Source organism: Heloderma suspectum, chromosome 4 (genome assembly GCF_057233095.1).
Source record: "Heloderma suspectum isolate Gila_16-S chromosome 4, 16-S_ref, whole genome shotgun sequence".
Lineage (NCBI taxonomy): Eukaryota > Metazoa > Chordata > Lepidosauria > Squamata > Helodermatidae > Heloderma > Heloderma suspectum.
In genome coordinates, this window is record NC_139461.1 from 59,296,451 (window position 1) to 59,317,669 (window position 21,219).

At 42.1% G+C, this 21,219-nt stretch overlaps 1 protein-coding gene across 5 annotated transcripts in view; it reads right to left on the bottom strand.

Annotated features, from left to right (window-relative positions):
* CSPP1 (centrosome and spindle pole associated protein 1) overlaps positions 1–21,219 on the bottom strand; it is a 97,048-nt gene that overhangs the window by 68,972 nt on the left and 6,857 nt on the right. For 2 of the 5 annotated variants that reach the window (XM_084849364.1, XM_084849359.1), the window contains exons 2-5: positions 17,111–17,222; positions 12,344–12,440; positions 2,577–2,674; positions 191–271 (exon numbers count right to left, since the gene is read on the bottom strand). In XM_084849364.1, the coding sequence (XP_084705490.1) occupies positions 191–271; positions 2,577–2,674; positions 12,344–12,440; positions 17,111–17,209 (375 nt within the window). In that variant the 5' untranslated portion in view covers positions 17,210–17,222. Of the gene's footprint in view, positions 1–190; positions 272–1,333; positions 1,358–2,576; positions 2,675–12,343; positions 12,441–17,110; positions 17,223–21,219 lie in introns of all 5 variants that reach the window. The other 3 variants (XM_084849361.1, XM_084849360.1, XM_084849362.1) reach the window with 2 other exon arrangements.

Genomic DNA, 21,219 nt, shown 5'->3' on the forward strand with positions numbered 1-21,219 from the left:
GGATAGGATATGACAGCTATCCTTCATACTTCCCTAACTGCACATGCCTACCTATCTAGTGACTAAATACAGGACTGTATGTTCTGGTTAAGGTACATCACATGGAAGCTTCAGTTTTCACAGTCCTGGAAGTTCTACATATTACATAGCAAAATATCATGCAATATTTACTGGGTTTTTGTGCACCTACCTTAGCAGACCTCCTGTCACCAATAGGAAGAGACAGTCCCTGAGTATATGGATCAACTTCACCAGATGTAAGATATTTTTTCTACACAAAGTAAAATCAATGACTAAACATGTTCTGAACTAGATAATGCCTCTGGATTTAAGAAATACATGTTTAGATGTTTCAGCTAGTTATTTATATCTCTTCTCAAATAATTTATGTCACAGAGCTAATTCACACAACTTTTTTTTCAGCAGAATACAGCTTATTGTGAGAGCAGTAACCTATGGGTCAGTACACCATCATGAAACTGCCAGAAGTGACTTGAGTAGTAATGTGCTGACCTAAGATTTGTGCTCACTGTCAACCAGTATTTTATTATTCCACAACTCATTTTAACCTAAAGTGAATATTTAAAAAGCCAAACAGGTACTTTATTGCAAAACATGTATTAGTGATTAGCAATAGAAAACATGCTGATTCATTTAAAGAATTCTATAATTTGAAGTCCCAAAGAGAAAATGCTGTATTTCTGCCACACCATTTATGCTCCAATTATTTTAAAAACAGAAATCAATTTAACAAAAAGGGACACCATCATGTTGAGTATCATGCAACACAATCCTATGCATGTTTTCTCAGAAATGTCCTATTGTGTTCAATTAGATTTATATGCTTGAAAGCGTAAAAAGGATTGCACTCTTATTTACATAATCTACATGCCAACATAAAATAAGTGGGCATGGCCAATTAAACTGTTTCCAGGTTACTGAAAATAGATACATTTAAAAAACCCAACCCAGGGCATATTAATAAGGTATAATTTATTGACAGCATTGTGAAAATAATCATTTAAATCAACCCAAACTGATGGCATCAACATCAGCACGCGTTGTAGCAAACATTCACCTTATTAAAGCTAATGCAGAATATCAATTCAGCTGTGAAATCAATTACAAAGGAGAAGACAATCAGAGTGGTAAGATGACATTAATGGAAAAAAAATGCATAGCTTATCTAGTGATGAGCAAGTTGAAAAGTAGCAAGACAACCACAAAATACAGCAAAGCACAAAGACAGATTTCCCCCAAACCTTTTCATTACCACATTGAACCAAGCAAAGTGTTATACTAATTTGAAGAGTAGCATGATGCAGCACCCTACCTTCTTTTTTGCCTGTGAGATACCCTAAAAGTTAGGAAAATATACTACTCATAAAGAACATTCTGTCAAAAACTACTTGATGTTAAGTCTTCTCCCTCCCCACAAAGTGACATGTGCATATTTAAAACTATTTCATAAAGACAGTTTTGGATTCTGAAAACTATAGATTCTAGGTATGTACATTAAAAACTGGAGCTGAAATCCATTCATTTACTCTGCTGCATTTTAGATGCCTATTGAAAACAGAATATGGAATACCCCAAATCTGCATAAAACTGGAAGGAACTATCATCACTGAAAATTATTTACATGTGTACATTATTATCATCACTACTACATCATCCTATTTAGCACACAGAAAGACAGAATTTTGGTAGAAAAGTACTGTTAAAAGCTTTTGGAAAGATAAATGTTTTTAGAAGCATATTAACATAATAACTTGAAACCACTGTTTTCTAGACATTTTGTCCTTCCTTGCCACTGCCCCATAGCCTTCACCTATAAACTTCAGATATACAGTCTATACCTGATGCCTTCACTTTTCAACCTCTAGTTCTTCTTGTGATCTACTCCATATTAAGTTTTGTATATTTCAGTACACCAAAATTGTTATTTTAAAGGTTTCTGACCAGAAATAGTGTCCTATTCTCCTTGACCTACCACATTTAACAACAAACCTGTCCTTCCAACAGCCTCAGCTTCCAAGACATTTTGTCCTCTCCTGATCCACACATCTCCAGTTGCTTTTCCAGCAATTTTTCTTTACCCTCCACTCTCTATGGAGCTCAATCTTGCACCTTTATACTTTTCTCACTCTGTGTATGACATATGTGGTCTCTTTCTGCATCTTTTCATTTGATTGAAAGATGCTAGGTGCTCTGTATTTCCATGTATAACAACTAAGTCCAGGATGCGAATAACTATAGTTCATGATATAGCCTTGGCTGTAATTTTCCCCATGACTGTGTTGTTCTTTATTCTAATCCATTCCCTCATGCCAGCAGTATGTCATTCCCTTTGTCCAAAAGACAGCCTCTCCCTCTATTTATGCTCCTCCTCCCCCTTAAAACCCTCTTCCAAAAGCCCATTCCAAGGGTTTCTTGTCATACTGGCCCTATAATGTGCCGCATTCGCTGCAGTAACAAGTTCTAGACATTAATATCAATTCTTGATGAATGGCAGTTCAAATATACTTTTACTTTGCAAGCTGGCACTGGAAAATTAATCAGATAAAGGCTTTTACCTGAGAAAGGTAACGTCTGTAGTCTTGTCGAAGCTCCTCCTTCAGCTTATGTTTTTTATGTTCATATTCTTCCCCAAGCGGCAAGCTTAAGCCATAGTCTACAAAATGAAATTCATTTTTTAGGTATGATCTATGCAAACTATTGATGCACAAATATGAGCGACTGGATACTAAAGGCTTATTCAAATTTTATTTTTCCATATAATCAGTGAAGGAGTTTGCTTCCCCCTTTTCCAAGATTGAACTGACAGTGCATGCCTCCCCTCCCTCATCCTATCTAGCTTCACGCAACATCAGAAAAGGGAAGGAAGGAAAGGAATACATTCTGATCTAAACTGGACAACCTAACTGGTTTATCCCTTGAAAGGAATTTCTAAAGGAAAAGCAGCCTGGGACTAGCAACCCTAGATGGATGATGGAAGTAGTAGCCTTGCATACACTTGTAATATTATTTTTAAGATATACACCTCAGTATCGATTTCTTAAGCTGCATACAGTCATCACATGGACCTATTTCACAGTGAAGACTCATCAGTCAGAAACCCTGGAAGCACATCAGAACATGCATGTTCACTATGATGTATGCGCAAGCCTTTCTCCTACAGAGTACTTGCACATATTCAACAGGGACAGAACATAACTCAGTAGTAGAACATATGCTTTGCATGCAGAAAGTCCAAGACTCAAACACTGGCATCTCAAGCTTAAAAAAAGAGAGAGAGAGATCAGGTACACAGGTGATGGGAAAAGCCGCTGCTTAAAATCATGGATAGCTGCTGACAGTAAGAGTAGATAATGTTATTGGGTTGGATGGATCAACCATTTGATTCAGTATAAGACTTTTTCATATGTTCCTAGGTAAGGCATGGGCGTTCAACATCTAAACCAGCTCTTCAGACTGGTTCACACATGCATGTCTATCACTTGCTGACTGCAGTGATGATTTGCATGTATGAATGAGTCAAACACCACAAATATAGGAATTTATCTCCTCACATCACTACTAACACAATACTTTACAACAAAAACAGCACAAATTCAGCTGAAGTCATCAAGTAATGATAAAGCATGTGGTGTGTACACATGTATGAGCCAGCCCTTAGGCAGTTCTTATGCAAGGCAATGACTCGTTTTTCTGAGATACAAGCAGCTATTGGCAGTATGAAGGTATAGCCTAGCAGACATGCATTATAGCGCATGGTACTTTTAGTGGGAGACAAGAGGAGGTTGGGGGATGTTGACCTGGTGTTGAATGGGGTACGGCTACCCTTGAAAGACCAGATCCTCAGCTTGGGGGTCATCTTAGACTCCCAGCTGTCCATGGAGGCTCAGGTGTCAGCTGTGAGCCGGACAGCGCTGTATCAACTCCATCTGATACGGCAGCTGCACCCCTACCTTCCTGACCATCTGCTCCCATCGGTAGTACATGCCCTGGTCTCCTCTCGTTTAGACTACTGTAATGCGCTCTATGTGGGGTTACCCTTGAAGACAGTTCGGAAACTGCAGCTGGTACAGAACGCGGTGGCTCGCCTGATTAAAGGCAGCTGCCGGCGAGATCACATCACTCCAGTCCTGAAGGAGCTGCACTGGCTACCAGTTGTTTTCTGGGCCAAATTCAAGGTGTTGGTTTTGACCTTTAAAACCCTATACGGTTCCGGCCCAGCCTATCTCAAGGAGTGCCTCCAGCAACACCAGATAGGCCACTCAACAAGATCAGCCTCAGATGGCCTTCTCTCTGTCCCATCAGCCAGGACAGCTAGGCTGGTGAGGACGAGGGAGAGGGCCTTCTCTGTGGTGGCCCCCACTCTGTGGAACTCCCTCCCTAGGGAACTCCGCCATGCCCCCTCTTTAATGAGCTTCCGCCATGCATTAAAAACATGGTTGTTCAGGCAGGCATTTGGGGTGGGCTAAGGTAATTTTAGAAATGTGATGTTTTTAATGTTGAATTTTATTGTATACACTGTTTTTATTGTTGTACATCGCCCAGAGTGGCTGGGTGACCGGCCAGATGGGCAATTAATAAATTTAATAAATAAATAAATAAAAATAGCTAGATACTGGAAATCACAAACATACTTTCCAGCAATTCCAGCACCATCTTTATTTTATTTAGAAGGAAAAGAAAGGTTCCTCCTGTGCAACCACCGGGTCATTACTGACCCCTAGAGGGACGCCACTTATGCTGGCGTTTTCATGGCAGACTATAGCGGCGTGGTTTGCCATTGCCTTCCCCAGTCGTGACTACCTTTCCCCCAGCAAGCTGGGTACTCATTTTATTGACCTCAGAAGGATGGAAGGCTGAGTCGACCTGAGCTGGCTACCCAAGACCTGGCTTCTGCTGGGATCGAACTCAGGTCATGGTGAGAGTTTCGGTTGCAATAATGCCGCCTACCACTCTGCGCCACATGAGGCTCTATTTATTCTATTTAACTGCCCCTTAATCCAGCTGTAGGAATGGCAGCCAATTAGACAGAAAGGTTATGGAAGTATTAAAAGCCTTTTAAATTAGAGTCCCTGGATAATTGGAACTGAATTAGCAAAGACAAGAAAAGCAAGAGCAATTGTAAATTTCAGAATGGAACTTGTTTACTACAGCTTCTTGTATTAAAATAAGATACCAAAATCCATTTTTAAAAACACAGTTTATGTTAAAGGCCTAGCTTTGTTTTCTGGAAGTCATTAAAGAAACCCTGAATTGTGAAGAAATGGAAGCTAGACATAAAAGCAATGCAAAATGGATGGTTAAATCTGAACCTATGAACCCTTACTTAGAGGTAAGCTCCACTAAACTCAATGGGATTCTCTTCCAAGTAAACATCCATAGGTTTCGATTGTAAAAAATTACTGAAACTTGTATAAAGAACTAGTGGAATTCAAACAATTTTTTTCTGTTATGGAAAGGTGTTGATACATTGTCTCCAGAGGAAGAAAGGGCTGACCTGGTATGTATTACCGAGACCTGGGTGGGGGAACTGGGAGGGGTTACTCTCTCCTAGCTGTGCCCTCCTGGGTACTCGGTGTAGCACCAACACCAACTTGAAGGTTGGGGAGGGGGGGTTGCTGTGGTCTATAAGAATACAGTCTCCCTCTCTAAGCTTCCTGTTCATTCGAGTGTGGATCTTGAGTGTCTGTGCCTTGTGTTGGGTAGCCAGAACAGATTAGAGATTCTGCCAGTGTACCACCCACCCCGCTACCGATCAGACTCCATGCCTGAGCTGCCAGGGGTCATCTCAGACTTGGTGTTGAGGAGCCTAGGATGATGGTTCTGGGGGATCTCAATTTCCATGCCAAGGCTGCTGTATCTGGGGCAGCTCAAGACTTCATGGCCACCATGACAACCATGGGGCTGTCTCAACATGTCATTGGACCAACACATGTAAAAGGACACACGCTTGGTCTGGTTTTCTTGGCTGGGCAGGAGGATGGGGATCTGAAAATGGGGGAATTATCATCTATGCCCTTGCCATGGTCGGATCACTTCCTATTGAGGTTTAGATTCTCGGCAGCCTTTTCCCTCTGCAAGGGTGGGGGACCCATTAAAATGGTCCACCCCCAGAGACTAATAGATTCTGATGAATTCCAGAGGGCTCTGGGGGATTTTCCTGCTGGTATGGCTAGTTCTCCTGTTGAAGCCCAGGTCGCTCTGTGAAATGCAGAGATGATTTGAGCGGTCGACATGACCACACCCAAGCACCCTCTCCCTTTCAGCAGAGCCCAGCCAGCTTCTTGGTATATGCCAGAGCAGAGGGCAATAAAGCAAGAGGGGAGACAGCTAGAATGCAGGTGGAGGAAATCTCATGCTGAGTCTGACTGAACACAGCTTAGAGTTCATTATCGAACCTACTCTGTGGATGTGCGGATGGCAAAGATAAATTTCTTTTCCACCACCACTGCATCTTCTCACTGTCATCCAGTAGAGTTTTTCCAAGTAGTTTGTGGCCTGCTGCACTCCGGGCCAGAGAGAGAAACTGTGGAATCCTCAGTAGCATGCTGTGACGAGTCTGCATGGCACTTTGAAGATAAAGTCACTCAGATTTGTCATGAATTGGACACCACAATTAATGCAGTTCTATATGCAGTTCCATGCAGGCGTCCATAGCACCATCTGGTCCAGTTTTATTGGATAAGTTTCAGTTATTGAGGCCTGAGGATGTGGAAAAGGTGCTTGGACAAGTCTGGTCAACCACCTGTGTGCTTGACTCTTGCCCTTCATGGCACATTACATCAAATAAGAAGGGGACATTTGCCTGGGTCCAGGGGGTTATAAATTCCTCCTCAAGAGAGGGAGTGGTGCAGGCCTCTTTAAAAGAGGCAGTTATTAGGCCACTCCTGAAAAAGCCTAACCTGGACCCAGAGGATGTTAATAACTATAGGCTGGTGGCTAACATCCCCCTCCTGGGCAAGATGCTTGAACGGGTGGTTGCAGGACAATTCCAGGCACACTTGAATGAAACGGATTATCTAGATACATTTCAATCAGTCTTCGGGCCTGGATTTGGAATGGAAACTGCCTTGGTCACCCTGTGGGATGACCTTTGCCAGGAGAGGGATGGGGGAGTGTGACCCTGTTGATTCTCTTAGACCTCTCAGCAGCCTTCAATACTACTGACCATGGTATCCTTCTGGATCGGTTGTCTGGGCTAAGAGTTGGAAGCACTGAGCTGCAATGGTTCTGCTCCTGCTTGGATGGGCGATTCCAGAAGGTGGTGCTGGGGGATTATTGCTCTGTGCCTTGGCAACTATTCTATGAGGTTCCACAGGCCTCTATTTTATGTCCTATGCTGTCCAGCATCTACATGAAACCGCTGGGGGAGGTTATCCAAAGGTGTGGGTTGAGGTGTCATTAATATGCGGATGACACCCAGCTCTACCTCTCTTTTTCATCAAATCCAAGTAAGGCAGTGGCTGTTCTGAATCAGTGCTTGGGCATGGTAAAGGACTGGATGAGGGCCAATAAACTGAGACTCAATCCAGACAAGATGGAGGTAGTGTTACAGGGTGATTCATCTGCCCAGCTAGGAGGTATTTAATCTGTTTTGGAGGGGGTTGCACTCCCCCTAAAGGATCAGATTCATACTTTGGGGGTGCTCCTGGACCCAGAACTATCACTTAAGGCACAGGTGGACTCGGTGGCACGGAGCACCTTTTATCAGCTTAGGCTAATATACCAACTACATCTTAATCTTATCTGGACAGAGATAACCTAGCTACAGCTATCCATGCTCTGATAACCTCTCGTCTGGATTACTGCAATGCATTATACATGGAGCTGCCTTTGAAAATGGTCCGGAAACTTCAGCTGGCCCAAAACAGGGAAACAAGATTGTTAACTGGGACTGGCCAATGTGACCATATTATGCCAGTACTTTTCCAGCTACACTGGCTGCCAGTCCATGTCTGGGCCCAATTCAAAGTGCTGATATTAACATTCAAAGCCCTAAACAGCTTGGCGCCAGGTTATCTGAAGGATCGTCTCCTCCCATATGTACCTGCCCGGGCCCTGAGATCATCTTCAGCAGTCCTTCTCTGGAAGCCCCTGCCAAAGGAAGTGAGGCAGGTAGCTACCAGGAAGAGGGCCTTTTCTGCTGTGGCACCCCAGCTGTGAAACCTCCCCTAGGGAGATTTGCCTGGTGCCTATGTTGTACTCTTTCCGGCGCCAGGTGAAGACCTTTTCATTTTTCCCAGGAATTTTAGCATTTTAGTATTCTAGTCTTTTAGCGCTGTTACTTAACATTTGTTACTGTATTTTAAATCTCTGCATTGCTGCTAGGTTTTATTCTGGTTGTACTTCATACTGTAGTTCTAAGCTTTTATATTTTATATTTTTTATGCTGTACTTGTGGTTTTAATTTTTGTGAACTGCCCAGAGAGCTTCGGCTATTGGGCAGTATAGAAATGTAATAAATAATATAAATAAAATGAATTAGGTGCTTATAAAATCCATAAAGTTGAAGGATGCAGAGTACTTCCAAAGACAACTTCCAAAACTGTTATCCATGTATTTAATTTTAAACATGTTATGACATCAAGCTAAGTTATAGTTTATGAAAATGATGCTGGTGATGACACATGACAATGCATTTGGGGGCAAAAAACTGACTTTTGAGCCCATAATGTACATTATAATGTGATAATAAATAGCACATCCTAGGCATGTCATTCCTTTGTGACATCATGGAAATATTTAAAACAAAGGTAACCAACTATAACAGATCATTGCAGCTCACTTAAAGGCTGTACTCTGAATCTACCCAATACAATGGCAGCCCTCTTTTCACCGGCAGTTGGATTTCATGACTATCAAGGTCAATAGCTTTCAGCTAATTAAACACAAACACTTCAGCTAAAATTTTATTTTGCATTTTTGTGAATGCACTGCAGTTTACTAACTACAACTGGGAGCAGCCTTGACTAGTAGCTTCAAATGGAATTGCTAATTTACCTTGCTAGCTGCAGCCCCATATTGGTAAGGAAAATATACTAGTTAATGTATCTAATATAGATTATGGTATGCAGGTGCATCAACCGCTACTAACCATGAGAAGAAAATAGAACCTCAATTGACAGAGGCAGTTTACCTTTTAATACCAACTGCTAGCAAAACAGGGAATGGGTATCACCTTCATTTGCCCTGCTTGTGAGATTCCCAGAGGCATCCATCTGGCTACTGATATAAATAGAATGCTGGACTAGATTGTCCTTGGTACGATTCAGTAAGGTAATTTTTATGTTCTAAGATACAGTAAGCCTATGGATCAAAAATCAAATATGGAACACATACTTTTTTGGGTGCTGTCATGATGTTTCCCCAGAGGCCTCTGAAGGTAAGCAGCACTTAATTGTTATTTTAGGTCATTTCTAGTGATGTCATGTTTACCTACTGTCAAGCTGACTACACTACATTAAACTTATTCAGCAAAGGTAATTTACATACCTCTCTCACCTTTACCAGATCAATATTAAGGGGTCTCACTTAAAGTGGGGAAAGGTAGACTAGATATCAAAAATTATAGTCCTAGTAAGGGCCCTTGAGCAATTCATTTATAATAGACACTTTTGAGTATGTGTGGACATATCTTTATTCTAGATGTAAGCGACTGAATGTCATGTATTAGAACTATCATTTATCTAGGCCTTTTAATTTCCAAAATACTTTTATACTCTTGACTGTGTTTTTCTCTAACAATCCTGCAAGGTAGGTCAGTATTTTATTCATTTGTCAGATGAGAAACAGAAAAAGTGCAACTTGCCAAAGACCACACACAGCAAGTCCATGCCAGAATTAGAATTGGAACTGAAAGCTGCAAAATCCAAGTCCAGGTCATTAGACACTGACCTGCTTCGCATGAGTCATGACACGAAAGCCCACCATGGCTGATGAACCACGGTGGGTTGTCATGTTGTGCCAACCCAGTCTGGTTTCTGCAGGGTGGCTTATTTTCCACAAACAAGTGACCCTGAGAACCCATGGCTTGTTTTAGGGTTGTTGATACCCATGGTGGCTTGTTGTGTCATCCAAACCCAGCAGGACGACTCTGCATTTGTCAGACTTTGCATTTGTCAGTTGTCAGAAAACGCTACAGAGCAAGAACAGCAAAAACCTCTGCTGCACCTCACAATCTCAGTAGCTGGCAACCCCAGTGGACCAACTGTAGAAAGTGTGCTGATATAGGGATTGAGGAAACAAGGAGTTTTGCCACAAAGGTGCCTAGGATACGTGCTGAAGCGAGCAGGAGGACTGAGTGGGGAAACAAACCACAGCAAGCCTGATCGCCTCTCGGGTTTGCAAGCAAACAACCAACCTATGGCGGCTAATTCGCAGAGTAGCTTAGCGTGACAAACATACCCGCCCATTGGGTGGCATTGGCTCATTCCACCATTTGCTACATGAAACACATATACAAGTTACAAATCTTGGTACTAAAAGTAATTGGCTCAGTTTGCACATCATAACAACCATGGGGTTTTTAAAACCCTGAGTTGAACAAGTGATCTGCCACTGATTCTCGCTCAATTCACAGCACTGAATTGAATTAGGCCATTGAAAGGACCATCTCCTAGCTTTGTGTGAGATAAACAGTGGCTACAGCTTCAAGGCCTAAAGAGCTAGAAGGACATTCTTGCATCAGTTCTAGGGCTTTGTCCACAAATCTTTAACCAAAGCTATGCCTGATTCAGGGAACATAGCAACACAAAGTTATTAAGAACCCCATAATTAAAGAGCTTCAGTTTGCGTTTTGGGTAGCAGTGCTTGTCAAGCTAAGGAGCATTCACAGGTCCAGGTTTAACATCTGTCTAAAGTAGCACTTCTTTTAGCATTTGCAGCCAGGACATTTTTAACTCAGCTAGTGGACTGCCAATTCGATTTGTTTTGTTCCAATTTGAAAACCACATTGCTTCAATATGAAGCAACACAGTTCTTACTTTTCCTTTTGAAAGAATAAGCTCAGAAATTAAAGCCAAGGTCTACCTTAACATTTTTCCTCACCCAGACATATATTTTGCAATTTCAGTTTGTAATTAGTTCAGTACAAGTTTCCATGTTCATTTCTCCAACAAGCTCAAGTGTCATTCTCAGGATGAAAAGAACCTTGATCACAGATGGAAGCCACAAAAAATAGCAGCATGACAGCATATACAAGAATAAATTAAATTTAAGCAGTAGAGGCACAACTACTTTCTAAGGGAAACTGGAGATGTTGCTAGGTAACAACCAACTTGATGCAAGAACCCACCATAGGAGGTATCTATCGCTAAGCCCAAGATGAAAAAGAAATCGGACCATATGTGGATGGAAATCTCATCCCTCTAAAAATAGGCAGTAACCTGCTCAGAAAAAGGGAGTGACAGACATCTGAAATACAAAGTTTGAGAAAGGTAATGTAGGTAGCTATATGATTTTTAAAGAAACACACAAAAGTAAAGAGGCAATGCCAATAAAAAGTGTCATCTTTCTACTTTAAAGAACTGGACTCTGTGAGACTGAGCTGTTTTATAATTTCACAGATATGAAAAGCTGGATGTGTGCTACTTAGTATGGACCACTACAGCCTTTACTGAAAGCCAAGGGTGGATTCAGACTGCTTTTTCCACATAGCGTACAAAATCTTAACTACTGCAGGTAACAAAAAGAATGGAAATCTGTGACTGAACAGGGGACAAAGATTAGCAGGTACCAATTGCCTATTGTGTCTTATGGCCCAGCATCAGTGCAGCCATACTGCATCTTTTGGAAAGGCAACCAGGAAGACCTTCATGCATTATATCCCTTCAAATGAACAATCCAGCTGCACAGGAATCCCTCTGGGCAGTATCCAATGCTGTCCCTGCACCTCTGCTGATTTTGTTGTGCCAGCAGGACCTACTGCCAGCACAACAAGAAACTAGCACTTCCTAGAGGAGCCCTGGAAATAAGCCAAAATGCTGGTTTCCAGAATGGGACAGATCCGCGAAGCTCATTTCCAGTTGCTTTAGGAAGCACTAGCACTTTTTGCACTGGTGATGGGTTCCGCTGGAACACAGGCAGCTTTGGATACTGCCCTCTGTGTCACAAAAAGGATGTTGTTAGCTCAGTCACAGTTTACTCTTATGAATGTACACTTTTTTCTTTTCTCCCCTCATTTGTGGGAAGGACCCTGTTCAAGACACTTTGCGAGTTTGACTGTGCACAGTTAGGTGTGAGCATAGATAGGGGATACAATAAAGTGGCCAATACAATCATGTTTTCCCTTAATATCATAACCATCTAAAAAAATAACAACAAATACCATGTACACCAGTCTGTTGACTATTTGGTGGGATGTTTTCTTTAGCCATAGATATTAATATTTTACTGGTCTCTGAAAGCTTCTCCACACTTTTGTTCTGAAAAAGAAAAAAAACACACAGGTAAGACCATATCCTATGGCAAATGCCAAGCATAGGGTGCTCAGATTCCAATCTGGAACACCGCAGGAGCAAAAGGTTAAACCCCTACTCTGCCAGTCCCAAACTGGTTCAGTCCCCTGCACTTGCTATTTATAAAAAAAAAATCACACAAGGGCTGACAACATGCATATCATGTCTAGTCTGGCCCTCATACTTCACTATGTCTAGTCTGAGAGGCTCACATCCCTTTTGCCTTCGTCACACTAAAAAATACATATGCAAAACAACCCTCAAAGACCTAGATCTTCCAGCTCAAGCCACAAGGAGTCCTTTTACACTAAGATCTCCAATTCCACAAATTCATCAGCGGGGAGAAATATGTATCTAATTTACAGCCCTATGGCTCAACAACTGTTAATACCCAGAATGGCAGTGAAGTGTCAAAATGCTCCTCTTCCTAAATGTGTAGGTATAACATGGGCTGCTTCTGTCACTCAATTAAGCATAAAAGGAAATAAAGTTAAGAATATGACTCTTCCTTCAAAAAGAAAAGAAAAAAAAAAAGATCCCTCAGGTCCAGTTCACATTAAACATACCTTTGGGGGGAACAAAGGAAGCACCAAATGTGAGAAGGGTAATTGTGTCAGATTTCTCTGTGGTCTGCTCTCATGTTATTTTAAACTTTTGAGCTCCATGACATAAAACAATATTTTAAGTAACATAAATGGGACCATTTAAAAAAATACCATTCTCAGTGTCTTTCTGACATCACATACTGGCTCAATTCAGATACCACGCTAAACCATTGTTAAGAACACTAACTGAGGTTTCATGAAATACTTGAACTGACAACCCATTTTTCACAATCAGCCAGCAAACTAAAATCAGAAACCATGGTGGATTGGTCTGTAAACTGTGGTTTGCACTAATGGTTTTGCATGATGTCCAAATTGACAAGCCACAATGACTGTTGCTCTGCCCTCTAGAGGCCACTGAATCTAGAGACAGGAATGCAGAGCAGACAGAAAATAAGAAGAGCCATACTGGATCAGACCAAGATTCCATCTACTCCAGCGTTTTTTTCACACAGTGGCCAACAAGCTGCCCACAACAAACCCACAAGCAGGACACGAATGCAACAGCACCCTCCTGCCCATGTTCCCCAGCAACTGGGTTACATAGGCATACTGCCTCTGGTACTGGAGGTAGCATATAGCCAACAGGACTAGTAACCATTGATGACCTTCTCCTCCAGGAATTTGTCCAACCCCTTTTATAGCCATCCAAACTGGAGGCCATCACTACATCTTGTGGTAGCGAATTCCGTAGCTTAACAATGTGCTGTGTGAAGAAGCGCATTATCCTTTTATCTGTCCTGAATGTACCACCAGCTTCATGGGATGATCCCAGGTCCTAGTATTATGACAGAGGGAGAAAAATGTCTCCCTATCTACTTTCTCCACAACATGCATAATTTTGTACACCTCTATCATGTCTCCACTTACTTGCCTTTTCTCCAAGCTAAACAATCTAAGCTGTTGTAACCTTCCCTCATAGGGTAGTTGCTTCAACCCCTTGATTACTTTAGTTGCCCTTTTCTGGACTTTTTCCAGCAATACAATATCTTTTTTTTTAGGTGCAGTGACTAGAACCATACACGGTATTCCAAGTGTGGTCGCACCATAGATTTGTATAAGGGCAGTATGATATTGGCAATAAGAACAAATAAGCAGTTCTAATCCATAGGTTACTGTGTACTGGGAAGTTCACACCACAGTATGGGTTCCAAATTATGGTTAGTGTAAACCACGATTTAGCATGAAGTCTGAATTGAGCCATTACATCTAGAACTACAAACCTGAGGAGAAAGTGGGAAAAGGTAGCTGATTCTCACCTACATACGCACCTTTTCTTTATAGATAGTTCATCTCTTATATTTTGTCCAGAACATTCTATTCAATTAGAAGCTTACATAAAATAATGAAAACTTTTCACAAAATTAAACTGGTACAATAAGAACCACCAGCACCGCAGCACCAACCTCTCATACAAAGATAAGGGAAAGATTTAATTCAGACTCCCCATTTTGTCCCTACTCAGCTCTCAAAACTGGCCATGAGGATCAGATTAAGAAAGGTCACAGTGGGAGTAGTTCTAAGTGATAGATGTGGTCTCTTTTTAAAAAAAAACCCTGATTAGAGCCCTTTTGCATGCAGAGATTGCAACCAGCAAGTCAATTTATATGGAGAAGCCTGCTTCTGCAAACTAATTGCCCCTGCTGGACAAGATTGCTGAAACAGGCCAGCAGAGAAGAGGCCAGTCCAGAAGGACAAGAGATGCAGTATGAACCTGAGTTCAATTGATTTATTCCCACCTATCTGGGCAACTGACTCAAGAATTACCATCATGCTTTTCCACCTCCTTCCTCCCAATCCCGTTACTTGTGTCTCATGACTTTTTAGATTGCGAGGCTGAGGGCACGGTTTGTCTGATTGTTGATTTTTATAAGCTGCTCTGCAAGTCTTTTGGGCGGGATAGAAATACTTTGAAATAAAGAAATAATAACATTAAGGGAGCAATCCCATGGCAGCTAATCAGAGGCTAAACGGCCACAGGGTATCTGGTTTTCCAGGAAGTGACCTTGAATCCCATGCTCTGAGGTTGGTCCCGGAAAACTGAACTTCCCCCCTGAAGAGGAGCGCGGAGCGGCTGAAACAGGGCGTTCCGGGGGCTGGGGGTGTTCTGGGATGGGGAAGGCGGAAATGCCACAACGACACATCCTATGTGTCATCCTGCAGCCTCCTCCCCCACTCCGCCTTCCTGCGGCTAGACAGCTGAAATCGGCTTGTTGTTGTTGTTGTTGTTCAGTCGTGTCCGACTCTTCGTGACCCCATGGACCATAGCACGCCAGGCCTTCCTGTCCTCCGCTCTCTCCCGGAGTGTGCTCAAGTTCATATTCATTGCATCAGTGATGCTATCCAGCCACTCATCCTCTGCCATCCCCTTCTCCTTTTGCCTTCAATCTTTCCCAGCATCAGGGTCTTTTCCAGTGACTTTTCTCTTCACATTAGGTGGCCAAAATATTTGAGCTTCAGCTTCAGTATCTGTCCTTCCAATAAGCACTCAGGGTTGATTTCCTTTAGGATTGATTGATTTGACCTCCTTGCAGTCCAGGGGACTCGTAAGAGTCTTATCCAGCACCACAGTTCGAAAGCATCAATTCTTCGGCGCGCAGCCTTCCTTATAGTCCAGCTCTCACAGCCATACGTTGCTACTGGGAAAACCATAGCTTTGATTATGCAGACCTTTGTCGACAAGGTGATGTCTCTGCTTCTTACTATGCTGTCTAGGTTTGCCATAGCTTTCCTCCCAAGGAGCAAGCGACTTTTAACTTCATGGCTACAGTCACCGTCTGCGGTGATCATGGAGCCCAAGAAAGTAAAATCTGTCACTGCTTCCATTTCTTCCCCTTCTATATGCCAGGAAGTGATGGGGCCAGAGGCCATGATTTTAGTTTTTTTAATGTTGAGTTTCAAACCAGCTTTTGCACTCTACAATTTCACCCTCAACAAGAGGCTCTTTAGATCCTCTTCGCTTTCTGCCATTAGGGTGGTATCGTCTGCGTATCTGAGGTTGTTGATAATTCTCCCGGCAATCTTAATTCCGACCTGTGATTCACCCAACCCCGCGTTTCTCATGATGTATTTAGCCTTGTGATACGTTCTATGGGGTTTTCTTGGCAAGAATACTGGGGTGGGTTGCCACTTCCTTCTCCAGTGGACCACATTTTGTCAGAACTCTCTGCCATGACCTGTCCGTCTTGGGTGGCCCTGCACGGCATAGCTTATGGCTTCGCTGAGTTATTCAAGCCCCTTCGCCACAACAAGGCAGTGATCCATGAAGGGGTGAAATCGGCTGCCTAGCTGCAAATGCAGGGCAGGAGAAGCGTGGAGGGAATGATCCCCTCCATGCTTCTCCTGCCCTGCATTGGATAGGTAGTCACCTCTGTGTTCGGAAGTGGCTGCCTATCCCCACAGGATTGTGTCCTAAATGCTTTTAACATTCAGTGACTTCTAAATAGGAACATAGGAATTATATCAAGGCAGAATATTTATCCATCTAACCCCGCATTGTTTATTGTGACTGGCAACAACTCTCAAAAGTCTCAGGGAGGTCTTTCGTATCACTGATCCTTTTAACTGGAGATGCGAGGGATTGAATTCAGAATGCAAAGTACATGCTCTACCACAAAGCTATCACAACTGGCACTATATAACATGTTATACACAACAAGTAGTTAAGTTTTTTTTCTAGGTATGATTCTCTTTTAAAATTCTTAAAGCTCCCAAAGGGCCAACTTTGGATAATGTTGCTATTTAAGACTATTTGGGCTATAGTAGAATCATACATCATATTGTCAACACTGTGATTACTGAAACATTTGGCTGACTCCATCATGTCAGCAAAGGGCATGGAAATATTTGAGGTTGGTATTTGGCTCTCTTTCCTTTATAATACCACATAAAAACACATTTTAAATCAAGTGTATTTAAGCAGTTAACAATAAGGGAGAGGCACATAGAATAAAATCTTAAGAGAAGGGTATTTAATAGACGTCAGTCTGATTTACAGGAGTAGTGCTCTTCATCTCAGTCTTAAAATCTTACCTGCATTTCCATGTAAGGAGGATCATTTTCTAGTTTTGCTTTGTCTTGTGCCAACTTAGCTTTTTGGTCTTCAAGGAACTGGTCTATGTTCTCAGCCATCCTTCTTTGGATTCTGGAAATGATATAGGATTACTGAAGGTAGTACATAACAGATAAATAACACAAAAATTCTAACAGCTGCTCTATTAAGAGCTATGACTCAATGTTAATCATAAATATATAGATTACACAGGGAAAAATGCAGCCCCTCATTTTTTTATAATCCACATTTTCGCAAGATCTCAAAGTAATAAATCTGCAACTCACTGTGCCCTCATAACCGTCCACACAAAAACAGCTTTATAGCAAAGCAAAATGAGAGCCTGTTCTTCCTAGAAAATGTTAGAAGCTACAAGCAAATTGAGCATTACAGAATATGCTCCACTAACTAGGAAGCATGATCCCATCACAATGCAACCATAGTTTTTAAAAAGTCCTATGGAGAGTTCCATTTTCAAATGGGTTTTAAGCCACTGGATGACACAAACACATAGATGCACACATGAAAGAATAAAGTATGGTGGGGACATGAACAGAACAAAATGCACCCAGAGGCAAGTTATGACTGGCGGCCTTCACCTGAGAGGGTCCTTGCACACCCACTGTCTGACTAAGCAAAGGTAATCCACACCTGAGTATGTGTCACTCTCTATGGGGAATATATTCCACACTCAAATCTCTGCTGCTGCATACACAGCACTCTTGCTGGACCAGAGGAGAATGGTCAGAACTCAAATTATTGATCGTTTCTGGAGGTGGATGGGGAATCCAGTTCTATTCATCCCTGACATCCCACCTTCCAGATAAGTGAACGATGCTGTTACAGCTGATAAACCACCATCTGTTGGCGAGGAGACGCTGTCACAAAGCAGGGTACACACAGCCTGGGTTGAGACCAGTGAGTAAATCTTGGATGGAATTGCTAACAACCTACCAACAACTCAGCTATTCCTGAGTAATCAAACAGGAAGACAATCAGTGCTAAAAATATCTGGTTATTCTCTGCCAGAGCCCTAGGGAGTCCTATCTAGTTTTCCCCACAGCCCAGTTGAAAATCCATCAGTTTGGTTGTGGCGGGGAAAATACCTCTGTTCTGGCACTGCTATTAGCAGCACTGAGACCGCAATCTCAATCAGTATTGCTGGAGGGAAGAGGCTTTAACCTCCCCGAGCCCACTCCCAGTGTTCCTGATGCAGCTGAGATTGCTGTAAAAAGAAATCTAGATCAGGTTCGCTGGAGGAGGAGAGGCTTTAATTTTCTTCCCCCAGCAATTCCATCTTTTGATTGCAGCAGGCAAGGAGGTTTAAACCTCCTCATCTCCCCATGTTGAGATATGGATAGGTGGGGGAAATAGTGTGTGGGTGTGTGTATGCCGCCCTTGACCAGCCACCGCATGTGGCCCTAGGGGCTAAAAAGGTAAAAATACCGTGAGGGTGGTATTGCACGCACTGGAATCCCTGATATAGCACTTCAGGAAAAAGGAAAAACACTGATTCATCTTTTTTTTTTTTAAGGCAAACAAGTCGCCATGGGGCAAAGACAACTCGACTTTCAGGTAAGTGGTCTAGTAAGCCCACACCATCTGAAATGCCTTCTTCAAGAACAGAGATCTTCACCACCAACAACACTGCTAAGTCCTTTGAACATAATCTGTACTGCAATCATTCTGCTTCAATGCCAGTTAAGTGCCACCTGCACTCAACATTTACCCTTTTATTTGACTTACCATCAGTTTTCTCTAAACTGGATTTGACCATTGGGTGGGAAAGGATATAAGAGGGCAACCATGTCAAAGACAAAGATCAATTAGCTCTTCACCAGGCCAGTCAGGCTACTGAAAGAGCAGCCATAAAAGTCAATGACAATGGGAATAAAATATCATTCAAGGGATTTCTACAGCTAGTTCCATGAACCTCCATAGGGAAAGCCTAGCGTACTGGTTCATCGCTTTGGCAAAAGCATTTGGAAGGTATCTGCAGCCTCAGATAGTAATGACCCAGTTATACCACTATTATTTTGACACTCAACTAGAGCCACAAAACAACTGGGTTGGGCTTATGGATGATGATAAATATTTATAGGGCTAAATCTAGTGATAATTATTTACCAATACAGTTTAAAAATATACATCAAAACAATACAAGGAGGTACACTGATATTATGCTGTAAAAGTAAGATACATCAAAACAATAAGAGAGAATACAATGTGGTTATGCTGTATAAGCCTAACCATACCAAAAATAATCAATACCAAATAAACCAAACATGTTTCGACACACAGCCTTCCCCAGTGATCTAGTACAAAGGACATGGTCTAGTGTATAAAAGGTATGCCAAAACCTTAAATGCACATATGTATACAAACACATTGTATATAGCACATTGCTCACAATTACCAGCATATGACACTGCAGTATTTAGACCTGTGAATATACAAACAAAATCATGTTTAATTTTTTAAAAATTATGATTAAAAACTGCTACTTGAAGATGTATTAAAATATACAAAAAATATTAAGAGTTAAAAACTCACCAATTTATAAGTCTCGCCAAACCTTCCTCTAGTACATGTACCAACAAAGGAGTATACAGAGTGGCCCAAAAGTAGGTAGACAGTATAGTTTATTTACATTTTATTACATTGTTTATTACATTTACATTTGTTTAACACTGTTTAATCTCGTAAGTGCTCGAAATGTATTCCACCAACGTTGCAACATTCCTCGAACCTGTCCAGAACACTGTGACACATAGTACGACACAAATTCTGGTCCGCATCAATGTCCATAAATGCTTCAATGTCCATTAATGCTTCAATGTCCATAAATAAAGAGATGAACTCTTTTAATTCGTCCACTGTCCGGGGATTCCTCTCAAAAACCTTATTCTTTACTACGCCCCCCAAAAGAAGTCCATTGGTGTTAAGTCAGATGAATGTGGCGGCCATTCAATGCTGCCACGTCGTCCGATCCAATGCTGTGGGAAGGTGTTGTCAAGATAGTCCCTTACTGCAAAAGCATAATGAGGAGGTGCCCCATCTTGTTGGAAGAGCAGTTCGGCAAAGTTAGCCCTGGTTCTGAGTTGTGGCACTACCACGTCGTGTAACATGTTTAGGTAACTGTTACTATCCACAGTTGTATCGAAGAAAACTGGTCCTACAACACCTTCGCTGGACAGTGCACCCCACACTGTGACGCCTGGCTGGTTCAGTTGAGATGTGATAGTCAAATGAGGATTTTCATCTTCCCCAAACACACAGTTATGCCTGTTCACGTGGCCTGACACCTTGAAAGAAGCCTCATCTGACCAGATGATCTTATCAAAAAGGTCTGGTTCGTTAGAGATTTGGTTATGCATCATCTCACAGAATTGCAACCGACGGTCTGGGTCATCCTCCAGAAGATCATGTAACAGTCTTGGATGGTACAGCTTCAATTTCAATTTACGCATTAAGCGTTGCAAGGACGTTCTAGGTATGGATAGCTGCTTAGATGCCCGTCATGTGGACTTTTTTTGATTGTTCCGAAACAATGTGATTCTCATCTCATTTCCCTCTGTCATAGACATCCTAGGACGTCCAGATTTCGGTGCATAGCCACTGCACCTGTTGCCTCAAATTTATCTCTAAGATGATAAATTGTCAGATGTGTTGGTGGAGAAGCGTCAGATGCTTCTTGCCACACTGTGCGCACCCGCTCGGCATTTTCAGTCTTCCAGTACTGCTTTAGAATCCACTTTCTTTGTTCTTGACTCAAGTTCGCTGCCATCATTCACAATATCAGTAAAAAAAACAACAACTATAAAACTAAGCAACTGTATAACTACTTAAGGGCCTCACTCCCCTCACTCTCTACACTTAACTTATTTAACTGTCACTCCCAGTCACTCACTCTTCCCAACTGTCATTCTGACTTCTACTCACACATTCTCTCCCCCTCCCATCAACATTCTAAACAACTGTATACCTACTTTTGGGCCACCTGGTACATGTTATGGTAGTGAAAAACCTGCAAGGGGGCCAAAGGCTCCACCATTAACAACTATTTTTGAGGATGGTAAGGGGCTGCAGT